We start from the raw sequence: 25178 nt of genomic DNA on the forward strand, positions 1-25178 counted from the left end.
TTACTATTGCTCCCCACCCATACTTCATTTCACTTTCTTGCTGTCCCATTATTTCCTTTTCTGTCTATTTTCCCTAAAGCAGAGAATGAAAACAATACCATGATTGAAAAGACATTCTAGGTAACAGCGCTTGAGTGCATCTGTATCCAAGCAAAAACAGTTTACCTCTCACTACTACCCAAAGGAGACAGAAGTAAAAATTCAAATTGTACTCAGCCCTTTTCCCAAAGGCTGGTGTACTCTTTTTATTGCATGAAGACAGTCGGAGCAATTCTGCCAACTTCTAATGTGGGCAGATTCTGTCAAGAAACTGTAATAAGTTGCCCAATATTCCACTTAAAATGAAATGCTAACAAAGCAAACAGATAGAGGCAGCGCAGATCAACAACCGTGTTTCCCCATATCGGATTCTTCTAGTGTGACATGCTATTAAACTAAGGAGTTAAGTTCAAAGAGAGACTTTAGCATCCAAATTAAAATACACTTTCCATGGTACGTGTAACCACTTGGCTGCTGGCCCAGCCTGGGAACATCTGCACGAGCAGGCTCCACTGATGTGCCACAGCTTCAAAGGGGCAGACTGCTGCTCCTGCCACATCTGGCAGCAGCAGAGAGCCATCCCGTTACACATTCACACCATGCAGTCAAACCCTGCCACTCACAGCAATTTTCCAAACACTTTGTCTAAGCGTAGCTGGAAGTCAAGTAGGTGAAGAGAAAGACAGAGAGAACGAGAATGACCGAGCTTTATCTTTTCATGCAACAGTGGCAGCCAGAGAAATAATAATAAGCTTTTTTCTTTTTCTTTATTTTTTTTAGTTTTAGACCCATTGCATTAGAATTCTTCCTCTTGATGGCAAGAGATTCTTTAACTTGATTTGGTAATTTTAATTTACAGCCAACTCATGTTCGAGCAGTCACGTAGGATGCAAGGAGGCACTTGCCTGCCACTGAATTCCAGTGGGAATTCAACATCTAAGCTTCTCGGGAAGCTTTGGGAAACAAAACGTGACTGCAGAGTCAGCCATAGGTGTTAGGCATTTTTAAAAGACCCCAACGAATGCTTTGTAATTAAAAGTTACAGGAAATGAGTCAGACGTACATTGCATTTTAATTATCCCTTAGTTTGATTTAGCCAGAAGGAATAAATTAGTCCCCAGTTTGGAACACCCAACATCTCTGCAACTTTGATATTGTCACAAAGCAAATAGCTCTTCCTGTAGAAGGTCCTACCTGAAGGATGTACATTGTAAACTGCATGGAATACCATTTATTTACTGTTTTTTGGAAACATGAAAGGTTGAGCTGACCACCCTGTGATTCAAATCTGAGGTTACAGCATCATTCATCATCTCAGAATGGGTCTGTTCCAGTCTCCTTGAACAAAACTATTTTCTCACATTTTCTGCACAAAACTGGCTGAATTTCAATTCCAAGGTGTATTGTATGGAGAACAGTTTTGGAGTGGAAGGTGTCAAGCTGCCAAAAATTGAAAATTAGATTGGTATAAAATCTAATTTTTAATATAGTAAGTGTTTAGTTTTTCCTCTGTAATATAATTTACCCTTAGAAAGTTGCATAACAATCATGTTCCTTGGCTGTGGTTGTAGATTTCATCTCTAGCTGGATGAGAAGGGATTTTAATAAGAAATTATGCTATGAATAAGTGGAATTTATGTCACAGATGGTAGAAAAATAGCTTGCCCCTCTGAGCACAGTATGTTTGCTGATACCCACCCTGTGGTGAGATCAGTGAGATCACTTGTAATCAACTTGCTGGGTGACCTCTGCCTGATTTTGGTCATGCTGCTCTGTTGCATTAAAAGCAACCTTTTGTTGTACTACACGAGCCTATCAGTGAACTAACAAGAGCATGAACTAAAAGTCTTAGAGTACTGTGATTTTCTTAATCTTCCTTCAATGTGGGGGGGAAAGGTCAGGATAACCCCCCCACACACACACACACTTGCCTGAAACATTCTCCTTCCAAAAAACGCATTTCGACTTTTCCTTTTTTCCCCCCCCAAGCTTTAAGTTGCAGCTCCAGGCGTAAAACGGGAAGTCACAGGCGGCCTTTGGCTGGGGCGTTTAGTGTGGGCAGGTTGCAGGGGAGGGAGGTGGTCCAGCTGCACAGTGACAGCTCATGCAAATCCTGCTAGAGCATCTCATCCATCAGCACAGGGCGCAAGGCACGCAGCTGGGCACCGAATTAGCCTCCACCGTGGCACGCTCGCGTGGAGCATCCCCCTGCCGGAATGACATCAGAGCAGCTCCGAGTCCTTCAAAGTCTCGGGGTTGATTAGCTAGAGGAACGGGCTGCTTCTGCCAATCATAATCCCGCAAAGCCGCCTCAGTACTTGTGTAGATATGAGGGAGAGGGAGCCTGGCTACAGCTAAGCAGGCGGCACAGCGGCAGCAGCACCAGCAGCAGTAACAGGAGCAGCTGCTATTCGGGTGATTAAATAGTTCTCATAGCCTTTTTGCTGTTCTCTGAATGCTCCCTGGCGTAATGCTCGCGTCCAAGGAGGAAGCTGCATTTTGCCGGTGAGCTGAACAGAGGTTTGAATCATTCCAGCTGCCTGTTTGTTTTGAGAAGGACAGTCTGGGTATAAATAAGATGTGACTATGCTGGTAAGAGTTCAGTTACTGGGGGCTGGCGCAAGAGGAGCCTTCCCGGGATACCGTTCAGACAGCTGATACGGATTGAAAACTCTCGGTAGTTTGCCTGGAGCCACGTGAAGAGATTTGAATAGCAGATGTCTTTCCTGCACATTAGGAAAAGAAATTCTTCCCTAGGTAAGCTATTGTTTGGCTTCTGCACATACTGCTACATGAGCCTGTACTTCTGGGTGTATGTTTATACTGCTGTTCCAGACAGTACATGTACTCAGCTATAAGAGAACAACTCTTGAACAGGTATAACGTACACAGTGTGTAAAATATATATATATGTATCGTTAAGTTCTAGGCATATATATATATATATATATATATATATAATCTCAAATACTTCAAGAAGCTGCCTTTAGTCTGGAATTGAAAGGATTATTTGAAAGTTTGAGATCATCTTTGCGATGCTTAAGTGCCCTGAATATAAATGGATGCATGTCCTCTGAGGGGAAATAGTTGTCTGACTAAATATGTGAAAGAACACAGAAGTTAGGACACTAGAAGTTATGCATGGAGAAGAGGATAAGATGGCAATTCTTCTTTAATATATTCCATATACCTTGCTTTTATTTGCTGCTATCTAGTAGTAAAAGCTAAGCATAACAAGCACATTCAAATGACAATGTGAAAGCTTCCTGTGGATAAAACATGCACTGTTTAAAGTGGAAATAACTATGCTGTGAGGAAACCAAGATCTGCAAATATGTTCTTTTCCAGTGGTTTGGTATCCAAACAGCATCTGTCAGCAACATTTAAAACATTGTTATCATTTTCAGTGTGGAAGCAGTGGTTGTTTTAGGTAGTTGGAGATAAACTACAGGAATCAGTATTTGTTCTTCAGATTACTAGAGACAGGGAGCCCAGCATTTCTGTCATACAGCTGACACACCGAGTCATTGCTGCTGGGAATAGACATTCAAAGGAGAATTGTTCAGAGGTGAATAAGTCTCTTCCTACAAGCGCTACACTGTTGTAACCACACACACACACACAAAAGCCACGCTCATTTTCTAATTCCCTCATCCCCAAGGAATCTACCACAACAGCATTTTTTATTAACTTTTGCAGCTCTTAACTATATTGAAAAGACCCTCCTCCCTCCTTATGAATAAATATATCAGAATTTGGCCTATCTAGCGTAGCTTGTTATTCTGCTCTTTCTACCTGTATACTCTGAATGTTATCAGAACAAGAGATAAAAATAGCAAGTAATTCTCACCCAATTTCTTCAGGACTTTTTAATAATGATCCTCCTCCTACTATAAGATATTCAACTTGTGGAAAAATAATCAAAATTTGCATGCTTACAAAGTTTAAGTAGTTGGTAATATTGCCAGGTGCTTCTCTATCATGTCTGTATACTTCACATTTTTACCATCAGCCTAGTGGCACTGTCTGACTTGCTTTCTTAAGTGCTACTCTGAAGGGGAGGAGGAAAAAAAAGAGCAAAAAAACCCCAGACAAACAAACTTTGCCAAGTTGCATTAACTAAGGGAATTCTTGGCTTCTAGTTTTTCTCTGAACCTTATCAATTCAAGTATGATCTGCTCAATTAGATTAGATGTTCCTAATGGCATTACTCCATGCAGAAGTTTAAGATTATGTATTAGTTTTCTGTCATTTCTTAGGATCGTGGCCATTTTTTGATTCATAATGAATGACTAATGTCTGAAAGCCTCAGAAATCAAAGCAGCAGTATTCCTGATGTCATGTTGACACCGCTGTTTTCTGTAACGCATAAAGAAGTGCTCCTCTCTGTATCTTTCATTTTATTGGAGTAAGCCAAATCCAGAGCATTACATTTAAGCACAGATAGGGATGCTTGAGTTACTGACCACCTACATATATATTGACTTGTATTTCTGTCCAAATGCACCCTTAACTCGCACTATAAGTTCTGAAACGCCTATTAAAACTTTAAGGATGCCTAGAGGTTGTGATATCTGCTATATTGGTTTTTGTAATGGCATTGATCAAACACTGTTGGTTGGGCAGCATGCAGGGAATCATGAGCTTCTCTAGAGTCCAGCTATCACTCAGTATGATGAAGATAAATTTTACTAATAGTAAAGACTTTTTTTTTTTTAAATAGTCTGCAGTACAGGAATTCTCAGAGGTATAATGAAATCCTTTAAGGAAAACATGCGCACAGGTTGCAAAACCATGGCAATGCCTATCAAAGTAAATGCTGATGACTTACTAGCAAGTCCTGACTGTTAATTTCCAATTAGATAACAAAAATTACATGATCAATGTATAACCTTATACCACCAAAAAAAGTCTCATTTCATTTTTCTACAAGCAATAAAAGTATAGCATGATCTCTTAACCAAAAAGATCAGTTTTGTTCCAAATCTTTCTGATTTAGCCCAGAGTTTTGATTTGCCTGCCTCTCTGCCCATAGGGCTGCCTGAGCTTCAGTTGCTATGTGTACACTGAGGAGTGCTTCCGTCAAGTGTTTGACTCAAAGCTTTCACAGTGCTTCAGCTTCCTAGGCACCACAAGAAACTGCTTTCCGTACCTGCAAAATGGACCTGTCTGCGCAAAAGAAACCCTGGGCTAAAACAGCAAAACCTTTCAAGCCTGGGTCTGGGTGAGTGAAGGAGAGGGCAATTCAGAATAGTGCAGAAAGCTTGCAGTTTACCCAGTCTGTGTATAGTCATTTAAGGAATCAGGCCCCAAGCTAAAGATGAACTGAGGGCTCTCTGCACTTCCCAAGGTGAGGGGGGCCCAGTTTTAAAACAGTTTGCAAGGATTAAAGAGTATAGTTTAGCGTGGCAGTTTAACAGATGCCTTTTTTGAAAACCTAGGAGGCAGTGGTGGGACACCGAAGTAGACAGGCGGCAAACCAGCCCCTGGCAGGGAGCCAGGGCTGAGAAGCCGGACTACAGGAAAAGGAGGCCAGCTGCTGTGCTGGAGTTCATTCAGAGCATTGTCTTGTGTTGTGAAAAAGACTGAAGAATGCTCATATCGCAGCAGCAAGTTTACTTTTCCCATTGAGATGTTAAAGTCGTGCCTTTCATGAAGTGAAAGCCACCCCAAAGGGTGCTACGTGCAAATACAGACATTTTCATTTATATTACTATTTAAATTGTTTGAACTATTATCAACAAAAAAAAAAACCACAACACACAAAACCCCCAAAAAGCAACTACTGGAAGAAAAGGAAAGCCATGCACATCACTCCAAAGCATTTATTATAACTACTGTCAGTAATAACAATTACAATGGTATCACAGATTCTTCTCCAATATAACAGTTGCTATAAAAATGAATAATATTTCATCTAAATAGTAACGCTACCAGAATCACATGGTAACAGCACAACACTGTAGAAACCTTGTCGGGATTTGATGAAGAAAACGCATTGGCACCACAAGTAATGTATTGTGATGAGATGATTTAAATACTTCTCTGCTCCTTTCAAAATTACATTTTCACATATTTCCATCCTTCTGACTACTTGAAGGGTCACAACTGCTTTCCCCAAGTGCAGGCAAGTGGAGCAAATGAATTCCCACTCCCATGCTCTTAACAGCTCTGGGAAACTAGGTCAAATATGGGCATAGGAGTCAGAGCAGGGGGGTTTGTTTTTTAATAAAAAAAGCAGCAACTAGAAAGGGGTTGCATTTTCTTACTTAGAAGTTGGCTGAAATAAAAACTCTACTTGGCTTACTTAGGGAAAGCCTTCTGAATTTATGTTTTGCTTTTCATGAGCTAGGAGAGTCTTTCTGTTCTCTGCTTCTTCATGTCACAAAGTTTGCCGTGTGAGTTCCTTTCCTCCTCTGCTTAGCCCTCAAACGTGATAAAACAAGGCACTCTGTAGCACAGCTCCAGTACAGTCAGCATGATGTACACAGCAATTTAAAATTTGCATACACGTAGTTGCTGATGTGTTTTTCCCAGAGCACAGTATAAGCGAGCTTGCAAGGTCCATGCTGCTGCACGCAAGGTCGCTATTGCAGAATTTTAGTTAGGACAAGCCTGCAACTTCAGAGTTAGGCTCTAAGCAGCCATGAGGTGAGAGGAACATTTGCCCTCCTGTCATGGCCCACAGAAGTACGCTGAGAAATACACACAGCTAGTGTTCAGAATTGATGCATCTATATGGCTGAAGTTTTACTAATTACTTGGTTTTAATCTCCTATACATATAAATTGTTAGAGGCATACAGCAGACAACAGTGATAAATTCTTTCAAGAACAAAGCTATGCATGAAACATATCCTTCTGAAGGTCTATCCACAGCTACTTAGTGCAACCTGTACTCTGCCAGACTTCCACTGAAAGGATTGCATTTAGCTTTCAGTGTATAAATAAATGTTCTGCTAAATAATTAATATTAGCTGCTGGCCATAAAAGAGGCGACTGTTTGGAAAGTTAACACTGTTCATCATGAAATATGCACCCACATTTACGTTCTACTTTCAGGGGATGTTTTATGATGCACCATCCTCCCCCTTTACATGGCATCAGTATTTTGTGAGGAGGAGACCAGAGCTTTCACCCTGAGGCTCTGGAGCCCTGGGTTATCATCCTTTGAATTTATTTTCTGTCACTGTAAGGTTCACCACCCCCAAACCACCAGGTTCAGGTGGTCAGTGTTTGACCAGAAAATTTTGAGATAGGAGAGGAAGATGCAGCAATGTCTAGGCTTCTGGGTGAGATACAAAAGTTGCACTTACTGGTCATTTTTTACTTTAAAGCTCTCAAAGCATCTTTTTTATTTCAACAGAGGTAGGGCCATCTGCCTTGATACTTTTGCCAAATTACCTGCGCTCTGCCTACCTAAAGCGCAGGCATAATAGATTTGTGCTTTTGTATTCATTACTAGTCACTAGACTCTGTTGTGCCATTTTAATGGTTTCACTCTTCCACCCCAAAGATTGCACAGGAACGACAGAACCACGTGCACGTAAAGTATTTGCCGTTCCTTAATGCACCAGGCCCTATACAAATCGGTAAATGCTACTGTAACTTCACCCCATCAGCAACTGAGGGTTTATTGTTATTGTGAACTGATACAGCCACTTTCCCTCCATCTTAAGGTCTAGCTTGTTGGTAGTTGAAAAACAGTAATTTTGGAACTTCATCTGCTTACACGACATCAGCTGCGTCTTACTTCCCCATACATTACTGTTTCCAAGTCATTTGTGGGGATATATACTATTATAATTTGTACCTGTAAGCCCCAATCAAAGATCAGGACACCTGTAGCGTATGCACTGTCCACCGTGCAAGGGCAGCAAGCAGCACCCGCCTCAAAATACTGTGTCCAGGACAGAATCCCTTGAAAACTCTCTAAACCTTCTCTCCCCGCTTCGGAGCCAACAAAATCCATGTGCCAGCATGAGTCAGCAGCAGTCATTCTGCAGATTCAGATTTTTAACTCAAGTAGTTTAGAAAATACTTTCTCTTTCCCAGAAAGATATTTACCTTTGGGCAGAAAATTAAAAAAACATGTTTTGCCTCAAACAGAACTTTATGGGACCAGAACGAGAAATAGAATTTGGTTGGCTCCTAAGCACTTCTACAAAATAGAAAGCCAGGTTAATTTCCCTGTCCAAGATACATCCTGGAGATACGTATTGGAAAAAGCAGTATAGTTTTGCACCCGATCCATAGAGGAGAATAAGAATAGTAAGAAATAGAAGCATGGCTCTAGCATGGTGCAATGGCAGTATAGTCAGGTAGAAAGATTTTTACTGCTGGTCTGATGATTTATTTTTTTCCAAAAGTAAGTTAATGCCTCAGTAGTTCAATAAGCAGAGATTTCACAAAAAGAACAGGTTAATCTAAATCTCACCATACCATCAAATAATTCTAGTGGTATTAGTTCTAGTTCCAGTCTCTGAGCATAGTGTGACTCAACAAAAAAATCCCCTGAATTCTCAAGTAGGACCCTTGTCCTACCGGTGGAATTTCTAAACTGAACTTAATCTTGGGGGGGGAAAAAAAAAAAGAGGGAGGGAAGGAAAAAAAAAATCATTTGAAAGGAAATATTTGTTTATATTTTTGAACCAAAAGAAAAACCGTAGCTGATCACAGATGACAGAAATGTCAAAGATGATCTTTCATTTGACTAACAAAGTGGTTTCATTCAGAGAAACCCCGTAAAACAGCAACAGAAATGAACAGAGAAATTTAACCAAAATAGGAATAATAGTGACAAAAAGGAAGCAAACACTGCAAATACTATTTGAACATACACCTGAAAGGATGAATTCTGCCTCAGCTTTCTCAGGTGATCTGTTCGCAGTAACCATGCTGTATACATTTGAAGCAAATGTGAATTATCTTAGAATGTTTTAAAACTAGCACCCCTTATAAGGGCAGAAAAGGGTATTACTCCCACATCATAAACGGGAAAATTGAAGTACTGAAAAATAAGTAACCTCAAGGAGGTGATACCTGTCAGCATCAGAAAGAGCCAGAGCCAAGAACCTCAGCTCCCTGTCTTATCCTCTAACGGCTAGGCATTTTTCTCTTCATATGCCAACAATATCGATACAATCATTTCAAGATTTAAAAAAAATTAATTTGCATTAACATCTTCTATAAAACTTCACTGCTCTATCTTTTCTACTTGGCAATATCTGAAATACTTAAATACATTAAAGTGAGATATAGCCTATTGGGTATTGTAGTATTTTTAGTATATGAAATTTCTCTTTCTAGATGAGTTTCACAGGCAGCTAATACGCACACGTTCCCACAGAACGCTAATCTTTTCAATCTTAAAGAGCTGGCAATGAGAACCAAGATTTCCTAACAGACAGCGTGGAATCTGGTGCAGTACTGTGACTCCAAGCTAAGTAATTTAAACATACATGAAGAAGACAGGAGAGAGATTATAAACCTAACTTCCAACCTCCAAACTGTCATGTAAATAAGGCAGTGATAAATGAGTAAGAGGGAAGTCATGGTTCAAGTTTTCCTCTTTAGAGCAATGCAAGTCAAAAGTCCAAAAAGTTACACACAAACAGAAGGAAAAAAAAACGCACATGGAGGTTCACCCCATCTTTCATGCATTTCTGCCTGAAAGCCAGCACTTCCTGTTACTGCTACTTGCTGGCTAGGCGGGCTTGGTGGTGCATTAGCCTGCACACTGCAAGCCAGTGCGGGCAGCTTGGACAATGCTGTAGCCCGTGCAGCTGATCTAGGTTGAGGCTGCTGGGCTCAGCCCTGCACCTCAAGCAAACTGAAGAGGCACAAGCTAGGTCTCCTCGGCATGGCTACTTGGAGGATTTTCTAGGAAATGCAGGCTTTTGCCCTAGCTCACCCTGCATGTACCATTCCTGCTCCATCATGTGCTTGCAATGACAGCAAAGCTCCCCACCCAGGGATGAGGAAGATGGGGAGAGGGGACTCCCTTTGTATTTACTTAAAGAATAAATATAAGGAAGCTGTACTAAGCAAGGCTAGTGCAACCAGAGCTTGAAAACTGCCTTGGTATGCCTGGAATCTGGCTTGAGTAAACTCGAAAAGACTTCTGTTTAAGTTCCATGTAGTAGATGTGTTACTCTAAGGATTTATGTACAAAGTCTTTGTTATCTTGGTTTAAATAGACTTCCTCAGCAGTACTAATAGATCATTACTATGTGACAGTAGTAGTCTTTCTGAAATAAGTTAGCGGCCTCTTTTTAATTCCTAGCACACATCAAACTTTCTTCACAACTAGTCCCTGTGACAGGATACAGACACCACAAAACATTACTGTAACAACTGTTACTCAGTGAAATATATTTTCATTGACGTATGGATGGAGACGTTTTAATAATCTTCTCTGATGGCAAATGCTTCTAGGTCCCATTAAGCAGTAGGAAAACAGAAAATGTGGGAAAACATTAAACACTGAATAAAATAAAAACATAAAGACCAGGGAGTTCAGCCTCTAATAAGCTAGTCCAGAGCCTTTGACTGTATCTTGTAGACAAAAGGCCTCCTTCACTGAGAGGGGAGCTTTTTAATCTATTACTGTGTAAGAAGCTTCCAAAAAGTAATGTTTTAGTAGCTACCCAGCAAATCTGTAATCCTTAGCAAGTTTTGAAAATACACATATAGAAGATCTGGAGTTATTAGGATGCTAAGAGAGCTGTAAGTAATATTTATATTGTTATTTTAGCTTTACTATATGATCAAACAAAACAAACAGGGTTGACTATTGCATTGACTGACTTTAAGGAGCTGTATGTTGTTAGGCAGCTATTATATTGCACAAACATAAGCCTCGATTGAATTAAAAACAAATCATTCTATTGAAACTGGATTTCTAATTGACAGTCTTACAGAAGTAGACAAGAGCAACAGAATAGATAAAGGTGGACTGTAATAAAACATTTGATATAGCATCTCACGAAAGTTTTAAAAGTTAAATGAATTCTAATTGGCTTTCACTGAAGCATTAAACTATGAATTGAAGAGTGATGAAGAGCCATTAACCAAGCTGGATCACGAGACTTTTTGTATCAGGTCAGGAGGAACATTTTTTTGTGGGCTGCTTTGGGGAAGTTCATGAAGCCTGCTTTTATCTACCAGCTTCGTTCAAAAAGACTAGGGCAATGATAGTCAGTTAATTACACCTGTACTCTCTATTTAAACTCCCCTAGAAAAGCAAAGAATTAGTTTCAGGGGCTTGATCAGGGTAGCTCACATACAGTAGAGAAACACGGGAATCTCTCCCACAACTTTCTGCTGTGACGTTCTGGCTTTGTCATCATGGCTTAAGAGGTAAACTTCTGACATTCGGATCTCAAAGTCTTCATTTTGTCCTTGGTAGCACAATTACTTTACTACAGATGCCATGAGGGTTATAAAGATATCAGATGAAGGGCATCACGCAAGAGCAAGCGCTCATTGCTTCCAGCTCAGCCACTGGTCTGCTGAATGACCTTGAGCAAGTCAGGTCTGTACCCAAGGATAATGATAATGATCTTTATTGATGTTTTGGTGAACTACTGGTGAAGTGAGATGCATATTATTACCATTTCTCAAGCAAGATGGACACATTTGTTGCAAAAGGCATTATATTTTACTTATATATAAAATATTTATTTTAATTCCGACCACACAGCTAAGATGCTTTGCCTGATTACAGCAAAATATTACTATGTGATGTTCTGCCTTCTGTGGGACTGAGGAAAATGTGGTCATTAAGAGCTACCCTTTGCAATGTTTATCAGAGCCATTCTGTCATAAAACAGGAAAGAGATAGGGGTTCCCTCTTCAAATATAGTCTCAACAGGATATGTACATAAATTACTCTTGCTTTCTAGGTGCTTCCACAGCTGACATTCAAAGAAAATCAACAGTAAGCATTATTTCTGAGGAAATATTGCATCTACATATGTTCTGAAACAACAGACCGTTAAAGAACGTGATAACCAGTAACAGAGGAAAGGTCACTGAAACATCACAGATGATATATTTATGTGTATTTCTGGGTGGTCCAAATGTCTATGGGAGTGTTGGGAGTTGAGGGGTCAGAATAAAGAATTGAGGCTGAACATCAGGCAACATTTGCCAGAAGTGAAATGTAACTAAATTTTAGAATAAATACCAAGGAGTTGCAAAAGATATGAAACGTTATAAACGGGCTAGAGAATTGAAGGAGGCAACAGTTCCACGTGGGAGGATTTACAGAAAGAACAATTTCTTACTTATCTTACTAGTTCACATTAGTAAAAGTCTCCCACTGATTCATAAAGAATATCTTTGTGTAGGTCCATTAGCAGAGATTATAGTCGCACTTCTAAAAGCATCAATAAGAAAAAACACCTGGTGAGTCAGCAACTTCAGATCATGTATGAATTCATGAGAACAAAATATGTCTTATGTGCTGTTAGTACAGCTATAGTATGTATTCAAGAAACTGGGACTTGATACAAGTCAGTGTTGGCTATCTGCACATCTTTGGAAATAACAAAGGAAGAAATAATAGAGATGATGTTTATTAAATCATTTTCTCTAATCATAATTCTCCCTACTTAGTCAAAAGACAAGCAAAGCATTGAAAATAACAAAGAAAACTACTCCATCGATATGATTCAAGTCACACTTGGCAATATTAAATATAACTAAAAAAAAAGATGGACCACCTTTGATGGTCCTAGAGTGAGACAAAACATCTGACTGCTGTAGACTAATTCATGGAAAATTATCAGCTTTGTCAAGAGCTAAGGGAGTTTAAAATCCTAAATGTGGAGTAAAGACCCACATCTCCCAACCATCGTATATGCATGTGAAAGAGTGCACATGTGTGAGAATGTTTATATGTCTAAAACCTATCTCCAAAAATGCCTCTAGCTGCCCTTCCACCAGAAAGGGTTTTTTTTCTTCAAAGGTCCAAGTTCTAAAATCATCTGGGAAAATTTAAAGCCAAAGAAACTTAAAAGTCAAAAGGGTCAAATAGCTTGTTTCCAAGTATGCTTTCATGCATATGATTTGGCCAGGTTTCATTCGATGCACAAGTTCAGGCATTTTAAACTTTGCTTTATATTCATTGATAATCAGCTTTAACCCCTGGCATCATTTAGCTTTCTGGAATCACACAATATCATGTGTGCTATAGACTCCTCAAACGCTGAAAATAAATACTGAAAAAATAAGTGTTTTGACTCAGAGATTAACTACGAATTGAAAACAAACAAACAAAAGAAATAAGAGTGCCTTGGCAGCCTCACCACTCAAGTTATCATGGAGAATTAGAGCAAAGTCAGAACTACTACAGGTTTACCACTGTAAAAGCTGTCTCTGCAAATGAAAGTATTTTGTATTAACATATAATAAGCTATGAGCAGTGGAGATCAGCCCCCTTTGCGAGCAAAGCCATGTTTATAAACACAAAACGTTGCAACATTGCTAAACCAAACTTGAAGAGCTCAGCTGGAAGTCTCTAGCAGCTTTTTCCCCCCCATGCAGAAGCAGCTCCATCTCTCCACAGTGAATAGAAGCACTGAACTTTTGCTGACAGGCAACAGGAGTCATTTTTCCCTCAAATCAGTTTGCTGGTTTGTGTGTTGAATAAGCAGTCATATGCAAGGAAAAGTGCATAGGTATCATGGATCACTGGATTGCTAATAAATGGTAGGAGTTATACAAGCTTAAAAAGGAAGGAAAGGAGGAAAGCCTTTACATTAATTTTTTAGCCTGGGGTGAAATTTTGTATATAGAAAATGGAGACATTCAACTTCTGATTTATACTGGAATATGATGTGGGGAACTTCTGGCCTGGATCCAGCTGGATTACCTGTGAAGTGCTCTACACAGCGTTGCACTCTGCTACGGACAGGCAATCAGAGGTTATTGTATTACAGGGAATCAACAAGTGTGCTGCTCCTCCACTCAGCATTATAAATGTGAAGTAAAATGCCTTTGCTTAATCAGTAGGATGGATAAAAACAACTGTTTGCTTAACAAAGATTTATGCTTTTCATAAGCTAAACTAGATCAGACATCCATAGCCTACCTACACCAAAAAAAAAAAAAAGAAAGGAAAGAACAGTTTATGCCTCCAGAGAAGGAGAGAAAGGATTGCCTTGCTCAGGCTGGCAGCCGAAGCACCAAATTCTCACTGCTGTCCTCCTACCTGAGACCAGACGCTCACATATGATGTAGCATGTCTTTCTCCAGATGATATGGAGCAGCAGTGGTCTTTAATAGAATTCTCTTTATTTGCATAGGCAATCGCTTCATTATTTCAGAACTCCCTCATTAGGGATTAATAGCTACCTTTGCAATATATAACTGCCTTCTGCAGTGCCTCTGTCTCTCTAGTTTGGTCAAGAGGCTCGTTAAAGCACTAAGTGCTGTGAGAAGGTCCACATTCAGGAACTGGACCATGAGAGGGTCAGCTTTGTTTCCTGATGCTATGTTAGCACGTGTCATCAGTAAAAGCCTATTTTTCTTCACTATCTTGGTACCGTTACATTGTAGAGTTCTAATCTCTCAGTCCTCTTCAAAAATCAGTATGTTTTAATCCATCAAATGTATTTGTATGGGAAGCAGGAAACATTACTTAGCAAGGAGGAAGAACTCTTGGAAGATTCTGGGTTTTCTTCTGTTCGTCTGAATTAAAGAAGAATTACAGCTCTAGCAGAAGGGCACGGCATTACAACAGTGTTACACGGTAGAGTTCTGCTCTTTAGAAGAAAATGCATCACGTCTAGGAAGTCAGCTAAACACAAGATTGCAAATCTACTGAAGAACCAATTCAGGATAAACGTAACCGTGATTCCTTGACCAAACGTTCCCAACTTTGGACCTAACACTGAAAAGCCAATGAATTCTGACCAGTAACCGTAGGATCACAGGACCTTAAACATCATTTTCTAAAATAAAACTACATTACTAATGCTAATTATTAAATATGGCCTATTTTCAAGTTTTGCAAAGTAATATAGCACAGAAATACTCCTAAGAAATATGAGTTGCTGGGTGAATATAAAGCTGATGAACTTTAAGAGGGAGAGTTTTAAAGGCTCAAATGGCAGTTAACTTCCAATTATGTCTTGGAAAATGTCTCACTAACGGCTAATATAGCTGATTTATTTTCATAAACTTTAATTACCTTGCACTGTTTCTTACTGAGCAATATTATCGGTTCAACAGAGCAGTTCAAACAGTATTCAAACTAAAAGGGGGATTTGTTCAAATTCCATGCTTCCATGTGCAAATTTATCAGTTTACCATTATCTGGACATATAAGTACTGGAACACACGCACACCTTTTAACAACTATATACAAAAGATGTGCTAGTTTAAATTAAATTTAATCACATTTTAACTAGAAAAGATTTTACCTATGTTATTTAGGTCATAAGTTATTTGGGAAAAGGATCATATTTTTTGCTTTGTCTAAGCATAAAGGCAGGGACTTTCATATAGTAATACAAGTGATAGCAACAGTGAAGACCCAGCTCATCAAGTGTTTTATTTTGGCAGCTTGTGATGCCAGTGCCTGAAAGATCCAGCAGGACAACGCAGCGAGGAGAAAACGTGCAGTTTTAGATCTCCTTGCATGCTCTTCCCTTCTGCTGCAGAAGCGGACTGAGAAATTTGTAAGTATTCAGTGTGTTATAGTAGCAGATTTTTCAGAGCAACAATCGCATTGTTTTGGCATAAGAGTCTTAAATAAGGCATTTTGCTGGCTGGCGCAGACCTGAGACCCTTGGGGCCCCCACTGCCTGTGCGGCTCTTTGCTCACTGAATTGCCAGGGCTGTAACAGGTGCTGCCTGGCAAAAGCAAGAAGATATTGCCCTCTAGTGCCGAAAGAAAGTAGAGGCTACAAAGTCCGAGAGGGGGAATTAATAATTATTTCAAAATTTCTGCATCTTTTAGGCAGAAACAAGCAAGACTTGCTGCAGCTGGTTGTTTTGCGGGCAGACAGCACGCACAGCGAGGCCATCGTTCCCCCCGACACGCTCACAGTTTGATAACACCTCAGAGTCAAGTGACCTGTCAATGGCAGCAAAGTACCAAAACTGAAGTATGGCTTATAGAGAGAGCTTCACTTGATCCAATTTTATCTTTTTGTAAAATCTTAATTGGAGTTTTAATAAGCAGTGAGCTCCTGACAGGCACACAGAACCGGAGAACAAGGGAAGCACTAAAGGGGAAAAAATACCCTTGCAGTTATCAGGAATGGTAGCTGTATTTCTTTTATATTTCTTCTATCATACATAATGGTCTCCCACATTTAGTAATATTTTTTCTTGTTATATTTCTGTCCATGCATAAACTACCGACCTTACTCCCTTTTTTGCTAATTGCCACAGTACTACTCGGCAGGGTCACCAATAGCGTAGCCCACAAAACAGGGCTATGAATTTCATAGCCAGCTGCTGACCAAAAAAGGTAATGCAGATAAAAACTGTATCCTAACAAAGTCACAAACAGCGTCAGTAACAGCTCCCTCTAAACTGTGAGGTGAGGAGCAAACCTCATGAACAAGTAGACCTATTAATTGAGAATTACTTCAGCATTTTGGTCGTTGCTCAATACGCTCCCAAAAGCGGTGTAGTTCTCTACTATCTGATACTAGGAGAGCAGCATATATGAAGTGTTTAAAACACAATTGAAACTTCTCACTTGCATTTTCTTAATGCTGAACTAACACGATCAAGAGGCTTCTTGGAACAGTATAGCAGAATCATAAGATAATACTGGTAGACAGATTTCCTAAATATCTTCTTAAAAGGTATTTCTACCCCCAAGTTTTAGATGTAGAGCTCAAAAATCAACTAGCAGAATAGTAATCTGGGTTAATGGAGGAGGAACTGTCAATTGACGCCTGCTTTGAAAGAGTGCTTGTTCTAAGCAGTACAAAAATCATCCATTGTTTACAGTCTCACATTGTTCCAGTAGGTAAACAATATAAATAATTCAGAAAGGTGTTAGTTCCCATCTAAACCCATAGAGCACCGTGGGCTATTTGTTTAGTTTTAATTGCCTCTGAGTCATATGGTTCTGCGTTAGTAATGGTAATTCTTCACAGATTTAGGTAGAACTACTAGGAATTGCATAAATGCCTCAGAGTTGGCCAGTCCGTAAGGTTTGAGGGTCTCGCACATCAGCTGTTCAGGATAGAGAGAACAGGCTGAAGCCCCAGTCCTTTAGCAAGAGAAGCTGTGGTCCAGAGTACACATGTATCTGCCACACTGAATAATTCCTTTGTTGTTCAGCAACTCCTGCTTTGTTCAGGTCTATGCATTCCTTAGTTTATTCCAGGGAGGGGTATGCAGTGTTGCGCCCTGCAGTTTTGGTCCCCTACTCATTTGTTTCACCTTCTCATTTAATCATTCATGAAAGTACTTAAATAGAATACAGACACTGATCACTTTGGGTACAAAATAGCAACTAGAGAGAAGTCCTGTGTCTTTCACTTTGCCTTGATTAGTTTCACAGTTGAAAACAGAATATATTAACCCTTTCAAAATACTTGGCCACAAAAGTACGAGTTTGACATAAAGCTTTCTCTAGGTACTTAACCAACCTTTTGTCTTAATGTTGTCCTCCAGTTTTTAGCCATTCCCATTAGCAATAGCAATGGGCCAAGGAACAGCAGTAGAAAATATATCATTTGTCCTCAAAAGGCTGTATTTAGACTATTTTTATACTGAAAGAACATATGAGAACTGTTTAGTATGTTTTATGACTTAATACATCAAGAAAGCAAGTGACAATGAGCGCTCCCTAAACTGTTTATAAACTCTCTTAGCTCAGATTACTAACCTTAGTTGGTCTTAATTAACATGTGTTTTAATTGCTTCATGGATTTTTTTTTTTTTTATTTACTCTTCTTTTACCTGTTGTTGCAGATAATGTTAAGAGTCTTCTTCATTGACTATTGGCAACTGCTGTATGCTGAGAAAGTCTCTTCCGATTTAGCTTTCCAGATCCTTTGGCTTCCACCTCCGACAACTTTATAACCTCCCCAACAGTTCCATAAATGTACTGCAATGGTCACATGAACAACTCTGTAGGGGAATCAGCACCTCTGCGTCTCCTTCTTACTATGGCACTTTAGGAAGAGAAAAACCAAAAAGAGACAAGTCCACCAGAAGTTGAGAGTCCTGCAAAAAATGAATCTTACAGTGAGACTTCGACGCAGTTTCAGAACGCTGGTAATCCTCTTGGCCACGTTCTGCCTGGCAAGCATTGGTATCTCTGCCTACTACCTGTACACGGGCTACAAACAGCCAATGACCCTTGTGGAAACCACTGGAGAAGCAGAATGTGAAGATCTTAAACTTTTACCCTACAGGTCCACAGAGCTGAAAACCGCAAAGCCGATTGATCCATCTAAAACTGACCCCACCGTCCTCTTGTTTGTGGAAAGCCAGTATTCCCAGCTGGGGCAAGACATTGTAGCCATCCTTGAGTCCAGCCGGTTTCCATACCATATGGTCATTGCACCTGCCAAGGGGGATATTCCTCCTCTCACAGACAACGGAAAAGGAAAATATATGATTGTTATATATGAGAATATTTTAAAATATGTATCTATGGACTCATGGAATAGAGAGCTTTTAGAAAAATACTGTGTGGAATACAGTGTTAGCATAATTGGTTTTCATAAAGCCAACGAGAACAGCTCACCAAGTACCAAACTAAAAGGATTTCCATTACATCTTTACAATAACATAGCCCTCAAAGACTGTTTTGTAAACCCTCAGTCTCCACTACTGCGCATTACCAAAGCGCCAAGAGTTGAGAAAGGCCCCCTGCCTGGTGAAGACTGGACAGTTTTCCACTTTAACCACTCCACCTACCAACCTGTACTTTTAACTGAACTGCAGACCTCCAGACCCTTGCCAGTGGAATTGCCAAAGGCTGAGCTGTATGCAACAGTCATCCAGGACTTAGGCCTTCATGACGGCATTCAGAGAGTCCTTTTTGGAAACAACTTGACCTTCTGGTTGCACAAGCTGATCTTTATCGATGCCATCTCTTTCCTGTCTGGGAAGAAGCTCGCACTATCCTTGGATAGGTACATCCTCGTTGACATAGATGACATCTTTGTTGGGAAGGAGGGAACAAGGATGAATGTCAACGATGTGAAGGTAAGGCTAGAACTGGGGATACCATCACAAATACAAGTATGTGCAAATGGGACATTTAGAGAGAGACAGATCATGAGGACCATAGTCTGAAGTTCCTTTAAAAGGCTGTTGTGCATACACAGATGCATTTAAATATGGATGCATACATGGATACACAGAGATGGTCTCATACAATAAGGCATGTAATGAATGTACTGGCTGCCTCTTGCTCATGTAAATTCTACTGAAGGGTGTCACCCTGAACACCTGGATAACAAAGGAGTCTTTTTACACCTCAGGTAACAGAGATCTTTGTCTTACCTACATAAAAGGATCAGATTCTGAAGCAGACTTGCCAAGAACTCTGAATTCTTAGATGACAACATATGTTTTACACTGCATTAACTTGTCTTTCCTGTGAATGTATAGGCATGTTCATGCAGATAGATAGATATGTATGTATGCGTCAGTTATAGATACTATCTGTATTCTTTCTTTCACTATTTCTGAAAAGTAAACAACAGCAGAAGATAATTTTTTCTAATATAGTGTATTTATGGGAGATTTTTAAAAAAAGAACAAAAAGCCAGAAAAGAGTAAAAAAAATATAGACAGTTTGACTTACGAGAATTAATTGGATAATTTTCATTAGCAGCCTATAAGATAAATATTTAAGGTTGCCAGTGATGTGATGAAAGCACAGCCTTACACTTTAGCAAATAACATAGCAGGTGATGCTGTAAAATCTTCACAGGCTAACGTTTGGGGGCTCTTCTAGACTTATTTTCATTAACTCTCTAATATCCAGGGACTCTATCATGTTTGTTCAAGAGTAATTCTCAGAGGTGCCCTTAGATGTGGGGACTTAAAATGATAAATAGACAAAACTCAACAGCGTGACAGTTATTTCCTTGCAATTTTCCACATGTGTGAGAACTATCATATTCAGAGATTAACTGAAAGTTCCTAAGCATGCAACATTACATTCCCTAGCCTTTATTCTGGATTTTTTTCCTTGTAAATACCTGAGTGTTTTCAAGAGCAATAAGCAAGCCCTTTGTCTTTAAACCTAGTTTTCTATTTCGTAATTCTTAATATTCTATGACTTCTGTATTTGTCTGTCTCCTGGTCAGGATCAGTAAGAGAGGTATTGAAATACCCCAAAGCAGTAGTCTCATATATAATTAAAACAATTTTGCAGATCGGAGAAGTTCAGGTGATTCTGTTAGCCAAACCAGGCGTATGAATGCTCAGCAAGCTGTATTCTAGCACTGAGGTGCTCTTAGTACCTGCATTAGGTACTCCTGGTGTCTTGAGATCTGAGCACTATGCACAAGCTCAATGATCAAGTAAGCGCTCTCTGCGCTGAATTATGCGGTAAAATGCTCTGACAAAGGGTTTGCCTACACGTGCAAAATAACTGAGCAGGCTTTTGTGGACAAAGTTTTTCAGCAATAGCTTTTTGTATGCACATTTTTGAGCGCGTCTATTTCTGATGTAGCTTGCCCCAGTAAGGAGCAAAGTCTATTATTCTACATTGTCTGTTATTCTACATTGGTTAAAGGGTCCCTATTATTAGAATAGGGCTGTCCACGTAGAGAGTTACTTTGAAATTCAGATCATACTTTTGATTGAAATAATTTCACCAGGCAGAAAAGCTCCAGTCATTCCCTTTACTACTCAGCAATCAACGACATGGCTATGCAAATTGTTCTACTATGCTTGGCATACTTGTGGCATAGCCATACTTCATCGCTTATTATAGGAAACATAGCAGGAAACTGCAGGTCTAGAAACTCACATAGGAGCTGAATGGCAAAACCCAGCTGTTCAAGGCATTCAGCATTACTTTTGTATGCGGCACGCATTCACCCGTCTCAAAGAACCGAGCAGTCCACCACATACCTTGACAACAACAGCAGAAAGCATCTGCACAGCTTCAGACTTTAAGGAAACTATGGTGAATCTATTCAAACATAATCCATAAAGAGAAGAGATTTGAAGGGAAGCCATCATTCTTCTCACATTTCTCAGGTCTTAAAGGAGTAGCCCACTTCCAATATAACACTGTAAATAATGCCTCTAAAGGTAAGACTTGGCTCTGGACCCCAAAAAATAAACTATGCAACAAACATTGAACACAAGGGAAGTCTTCCGTGAACATAGAATTGGACCTGACACTCCCATCAGGTGACTTCCTTTCTACATGTGCTTTGGGGGAAAGAAAGTTAGTCTCCCTTGTGGATAATGTTTCCATGTAAAGCCATTCTACAACATTTCCATCCATTCATATTCTGTACTTAAAACAGTAGTTTTCAGTTCAAATCAAATGAATTTGTTTCTCAGGGTATTTTAGAGGTGCTTGCTATGCAAATCAGCCCTTACTTATAGTCTGGACATTCCCAGAATACATTAATATTCAAAGCAGGATGCTTGCTAATGATTGTAACACCAAAATCACAGTGTACTTGGGTTAGTTTACAGTAAAGGATAATTACAGTGAGTTAGAGAGCAATCTCTCAAATCACTTGGGGAAGGAGGCAATTAAGAACTAGTGGGCCTAGCTTTGCCCCTAAAGGCAGAGCAGTTGAACAGCAAAATATCGGAAGGAGACAATATTGAAGAGTTTGAAGTTTTCCTAAGTGAAGTCAAAGTATCACCACACATTGCGAAGCAGCTGTTGTGACCAGCTGCTCAGAGGGATTTGTGTTTTCATGGCAGGTGAGAGGCTATTTCTGACACAGGGAGGCACCTGAGATTTAGGGGCAGGTCGTGCTTGCCCCATATGTATTACAAGGGCAGAAGCGTGAACGGCTCCAATGGCTAGAGAGATTTAGTACAGATTCTGTAAGTTGTTTTACAAGAACGTTGCAGAGTTTGGATCATTTACTTTCTTTTGTGAACTGCCTATTACAGGCATATTTAACGTCTTGCTCCCTGTACTGTATGTTTAAAACAGCAGCATCCCCAAAGGGAATATTTGTTCATCTAATGCTTTCCAAAAAAAAAGAGACTCAGATAAAGCACCACTTGTAACAAAGCTTTTTTTTTTCCTCCCGCGTTATGCCACATGGCTATTTATCCAATTCCTTCAATTCATAACATTTGTTATTACACATAGTGTAGATTCACCTTGCATAGATGTATGGGAGTTTCCGCGAGGCTCTTTTAAGGTACCAAGCACGCCTGGTTTGCTTGAGAATGCTCACTAGTAACGCCATCTGTGTCAGGTAACACCAGGAGTGGCAGATTCCTGGATACGCACAAGAAAACTGCAAATCAACAGCTAACCATTTCCAAAACCATGTTAAAAATCAGACTAAATAATATCACTCTGCCAAACCTGTTGGGAATTTTCTTTCAGTGACCATGAGTATTTCAACTGCCAGCAGAAAGAACACATCACTAAAAATGAATTTTCCAATAACAGTATTTCTACATAACAATAAAAAGACAAGTAACTATGTTCCTGTGTAATTACTTCCTGCAACTCAAATGTTTTTATCCCCTCACAAAGCCTTTTCTCAATTAGGTTCTTCAAGGATATATATAGTTTTATAAAGGGTGTCATCAGCTAGGGAAACGGAGATTAAAGAACAGAGTTATTATGGGCTGTGTTTACCACAAAAGATCTCCTAGTCCCTTGTATCATAGAAGTTGTGCAAGGTCATATCTGGCTAAGTAATTAAACAGGAACTCAGCTGAGCCACAGAAAGCTATTTTCCCTAGCTTTATGGATATCTATCTTGAGCCTAGCAAGCCTCTGCAAATGAATTTCTCCCTTTCTCTCCTCCCAGTATATTATCTCAATGCTTGATTTTCAAAGGAAAAGACTCAAGAACTCATCAGTTGGTTTGCAGAGTTACTGAATTCATGTACTTGCAAATTATATTGGTTCCTGGCCACACAACAAGTCCAAGATCACTGACCTCAATGATTCAGAGAGAGGAATATCCAGTTGCACCTTGTCTCCGGTTACTATACAGAAAAAAATATAAAGCTTTTGTTTTCACAATTTTTTTCTAACTGTGCACAAACAAAGCTGCTGTCCATCAGCATCACCCAAAAAGGTAGTAAGAGCTTGCTGAAGTATTTTCTTTTTTGCAGTTGTTGTTACAGTATGAGCACGTAGACTGGTACAATATTTACTCACCCAAGAAGAGTCCAATGCAGTGACCAGGACTTCCTCAGCACCTTTCACAACTACATTTTCTTTTCCTACCTTCACTATTAACTCAAAACACAAAAAACTTTTTTTAAAAAGACTGCAACACTTAATAAGGTTACTACTCTTAAAAAAAAGAGAAAAGAAAAAGAAAAAGAAAAAAGAAAACCCACATGCTGTAGAAACCTCAGCCTTTCACAGCTCGCCCTCTTCTAACACCAGGAGCTGGGGTGCAGAACAGCTTCCTCTCTATAGGCTTCCTCCAGGTGGGCTCCCTCAGGAACCACCAGCTGCCCTCTTGTCCCCCACTTACCCAGCTGGAGCTGATAATCAATAAGAAATTGCTGGTCCCAGCACCCTCATGTCCCAAAACCCCTTTCTCTGAAAGCTGTGCATTTCTTTTTTGTATTCCCCTAATTGCTGTCATAAGGGCAGGATCATCCTTGTACACTCTGAGGCACTATAAGTTGCTAGAGCAATGCTTGGGAGCTTCCTTGGTGTCACTGCTGACCGCTGTCGCTCCTTGCCCCGGCGCGCCTGACAGCTCGTCTGCATTCTCGCCCATTCCTCGCCTCTGAGCCTCAGTCCACTTATTTCAGTGGGAAAGAAATTGCATTAGTCCCTGACACCTCCTCACTTCCACAAGTTGACACTTTGTCTTTGACCTTCTCCATCATTAAAATGCCTTGAACACTTAAAGGGTGTGATTTCTTGCTCATTTTAGTATTTTAAAGACAGAAACTCATGCTGGAGTCGCAGCTTTTCTGATAATTCCAAATTAAAGAGTACTGGCTCAGCAGGAGGCTGTGCTTGATGATTGAATCTCTCCAGCATATGCTTTTTCTGATCTTTCTGCAAGGAGAATCGCTTTCAGGTGGAATAATTAGGACATTCCAGGGCCGCATTACCAGCCAGGGCAGAACAAAACGTGGTGCAAAGCTGCGGGTGGGAACACAGTACCTGACACTGCCCTCTTTGCTGCTGTGTGTAACGCTCCGTGCAAAGTCTGTACACCTTTTTAAAGCAAGTAACTTAATAAAATGCTGGAGAGTAACGTTCCCTTTGTACTTCAGTGCTGCTAGTATGCCTTACGTCTTGCATCATTTGTAATTTGCGGTAAAGGTCTGAAGCCCGGCCTGTGGATCAGGAAGCTCTATATATCAAAAGACAATAACACATGTCTGTATCCCTCAGCAGAATTTGGCATGTGATACCACCAAATATGCCCGATTTTCTGTAGAAATTTGTCAGCAACAGTCAAAGACCAGAGACAGTAGTCCAGGAGGACTGTAATGGTTGCTTGTACTTCTAACTTGGGTTCCTAAAGGGTTTTTCTAGATACTTGCCTCTTCCATACTCTTTCTGTACTCGCATGCAACATTAGAGAAGATTATGGAGCTAGTTTCAGCAGTCTTAACATCTACATATCCATCTGCTTAATTCCCAATATACATAGCACCAGTCCCCAGAATCCCCAGTGTTTCAGCAAAAATTGCAACTGGTTCTACAAGTGGGAAATAGAAAGAAAGCTTTCTTTATTGTTAATTTATCTGTGCTTCTTCTTCCACAGAAGTTGAAAAAAACAGTCACTTTCTTCCTGATCATGTGAGATACAATAGTCATACCAATAACCTTTTTATAATAATAAACTCCAGCCAGTAAAGTAACCACAGCAATGGACAATAAAAACAGAAGATATAAGAGCATAGGAAGTTAGAGACCGCCAAGCACTAGTAATTAATAATTAGTAATTAATAAGTAAGTGTTACCCTGATGTCACCTTTTAAAGCACTTGAAAATGG

General features: G+C 39.9%; 1 protein-coding gene across 8 annotated transcripts in view; it reads left to right on the plus strand.

Annotated features, from left to right (window-relative positions):
• The window catches only part of LOC104138034 (N-deacetylase and N-sulfotransferase 4), a 165469-nt gene that overhangs the window by 51481 nt on the left and 88810 nt on the right, over positions 1-25178 (plus strand). For 3 of the 8 annotated variants that reach the window (XM_068941754.1, XM_068941751.1, XM_068941750.1), the window contains exons 2-3: positions 15612-15727; positions 17988-19232. In XM_068941754.1, the coding sequence (XP_068797855.1) occupies positions 18252-19232 (981 nt within the window). In that variant the 5' untranslated portion in view covers positions 15612-15727; positions 17988-18251. Of the gene's footprint in view, positions 1-2157; positions 2797-5074; positions 5264-15611; positions 15728-17987; positions 19233-25178 lie in introns of those variants that run through there. The other 5 variants (XM_068941757.1, XM_068941756.1, XM_068941753.1 and 2 more) reach the window with 5 other exon arrangements.

Source organism: Struthio camelus, chromosome 4 (assembly GCF_040807025.1).
Source record: "Struthio camelus isolate bStrCam1 chromosome 4, bStrCam1.hap1, whole genome shotgun sequence".
NCBI classification, from domain to species: domain Eukaryota; kingdom Metazoa; phylum Chordata; class Aves; order Struthioniformes; family Struthionidae; genus Struthio; species Struthio camelus.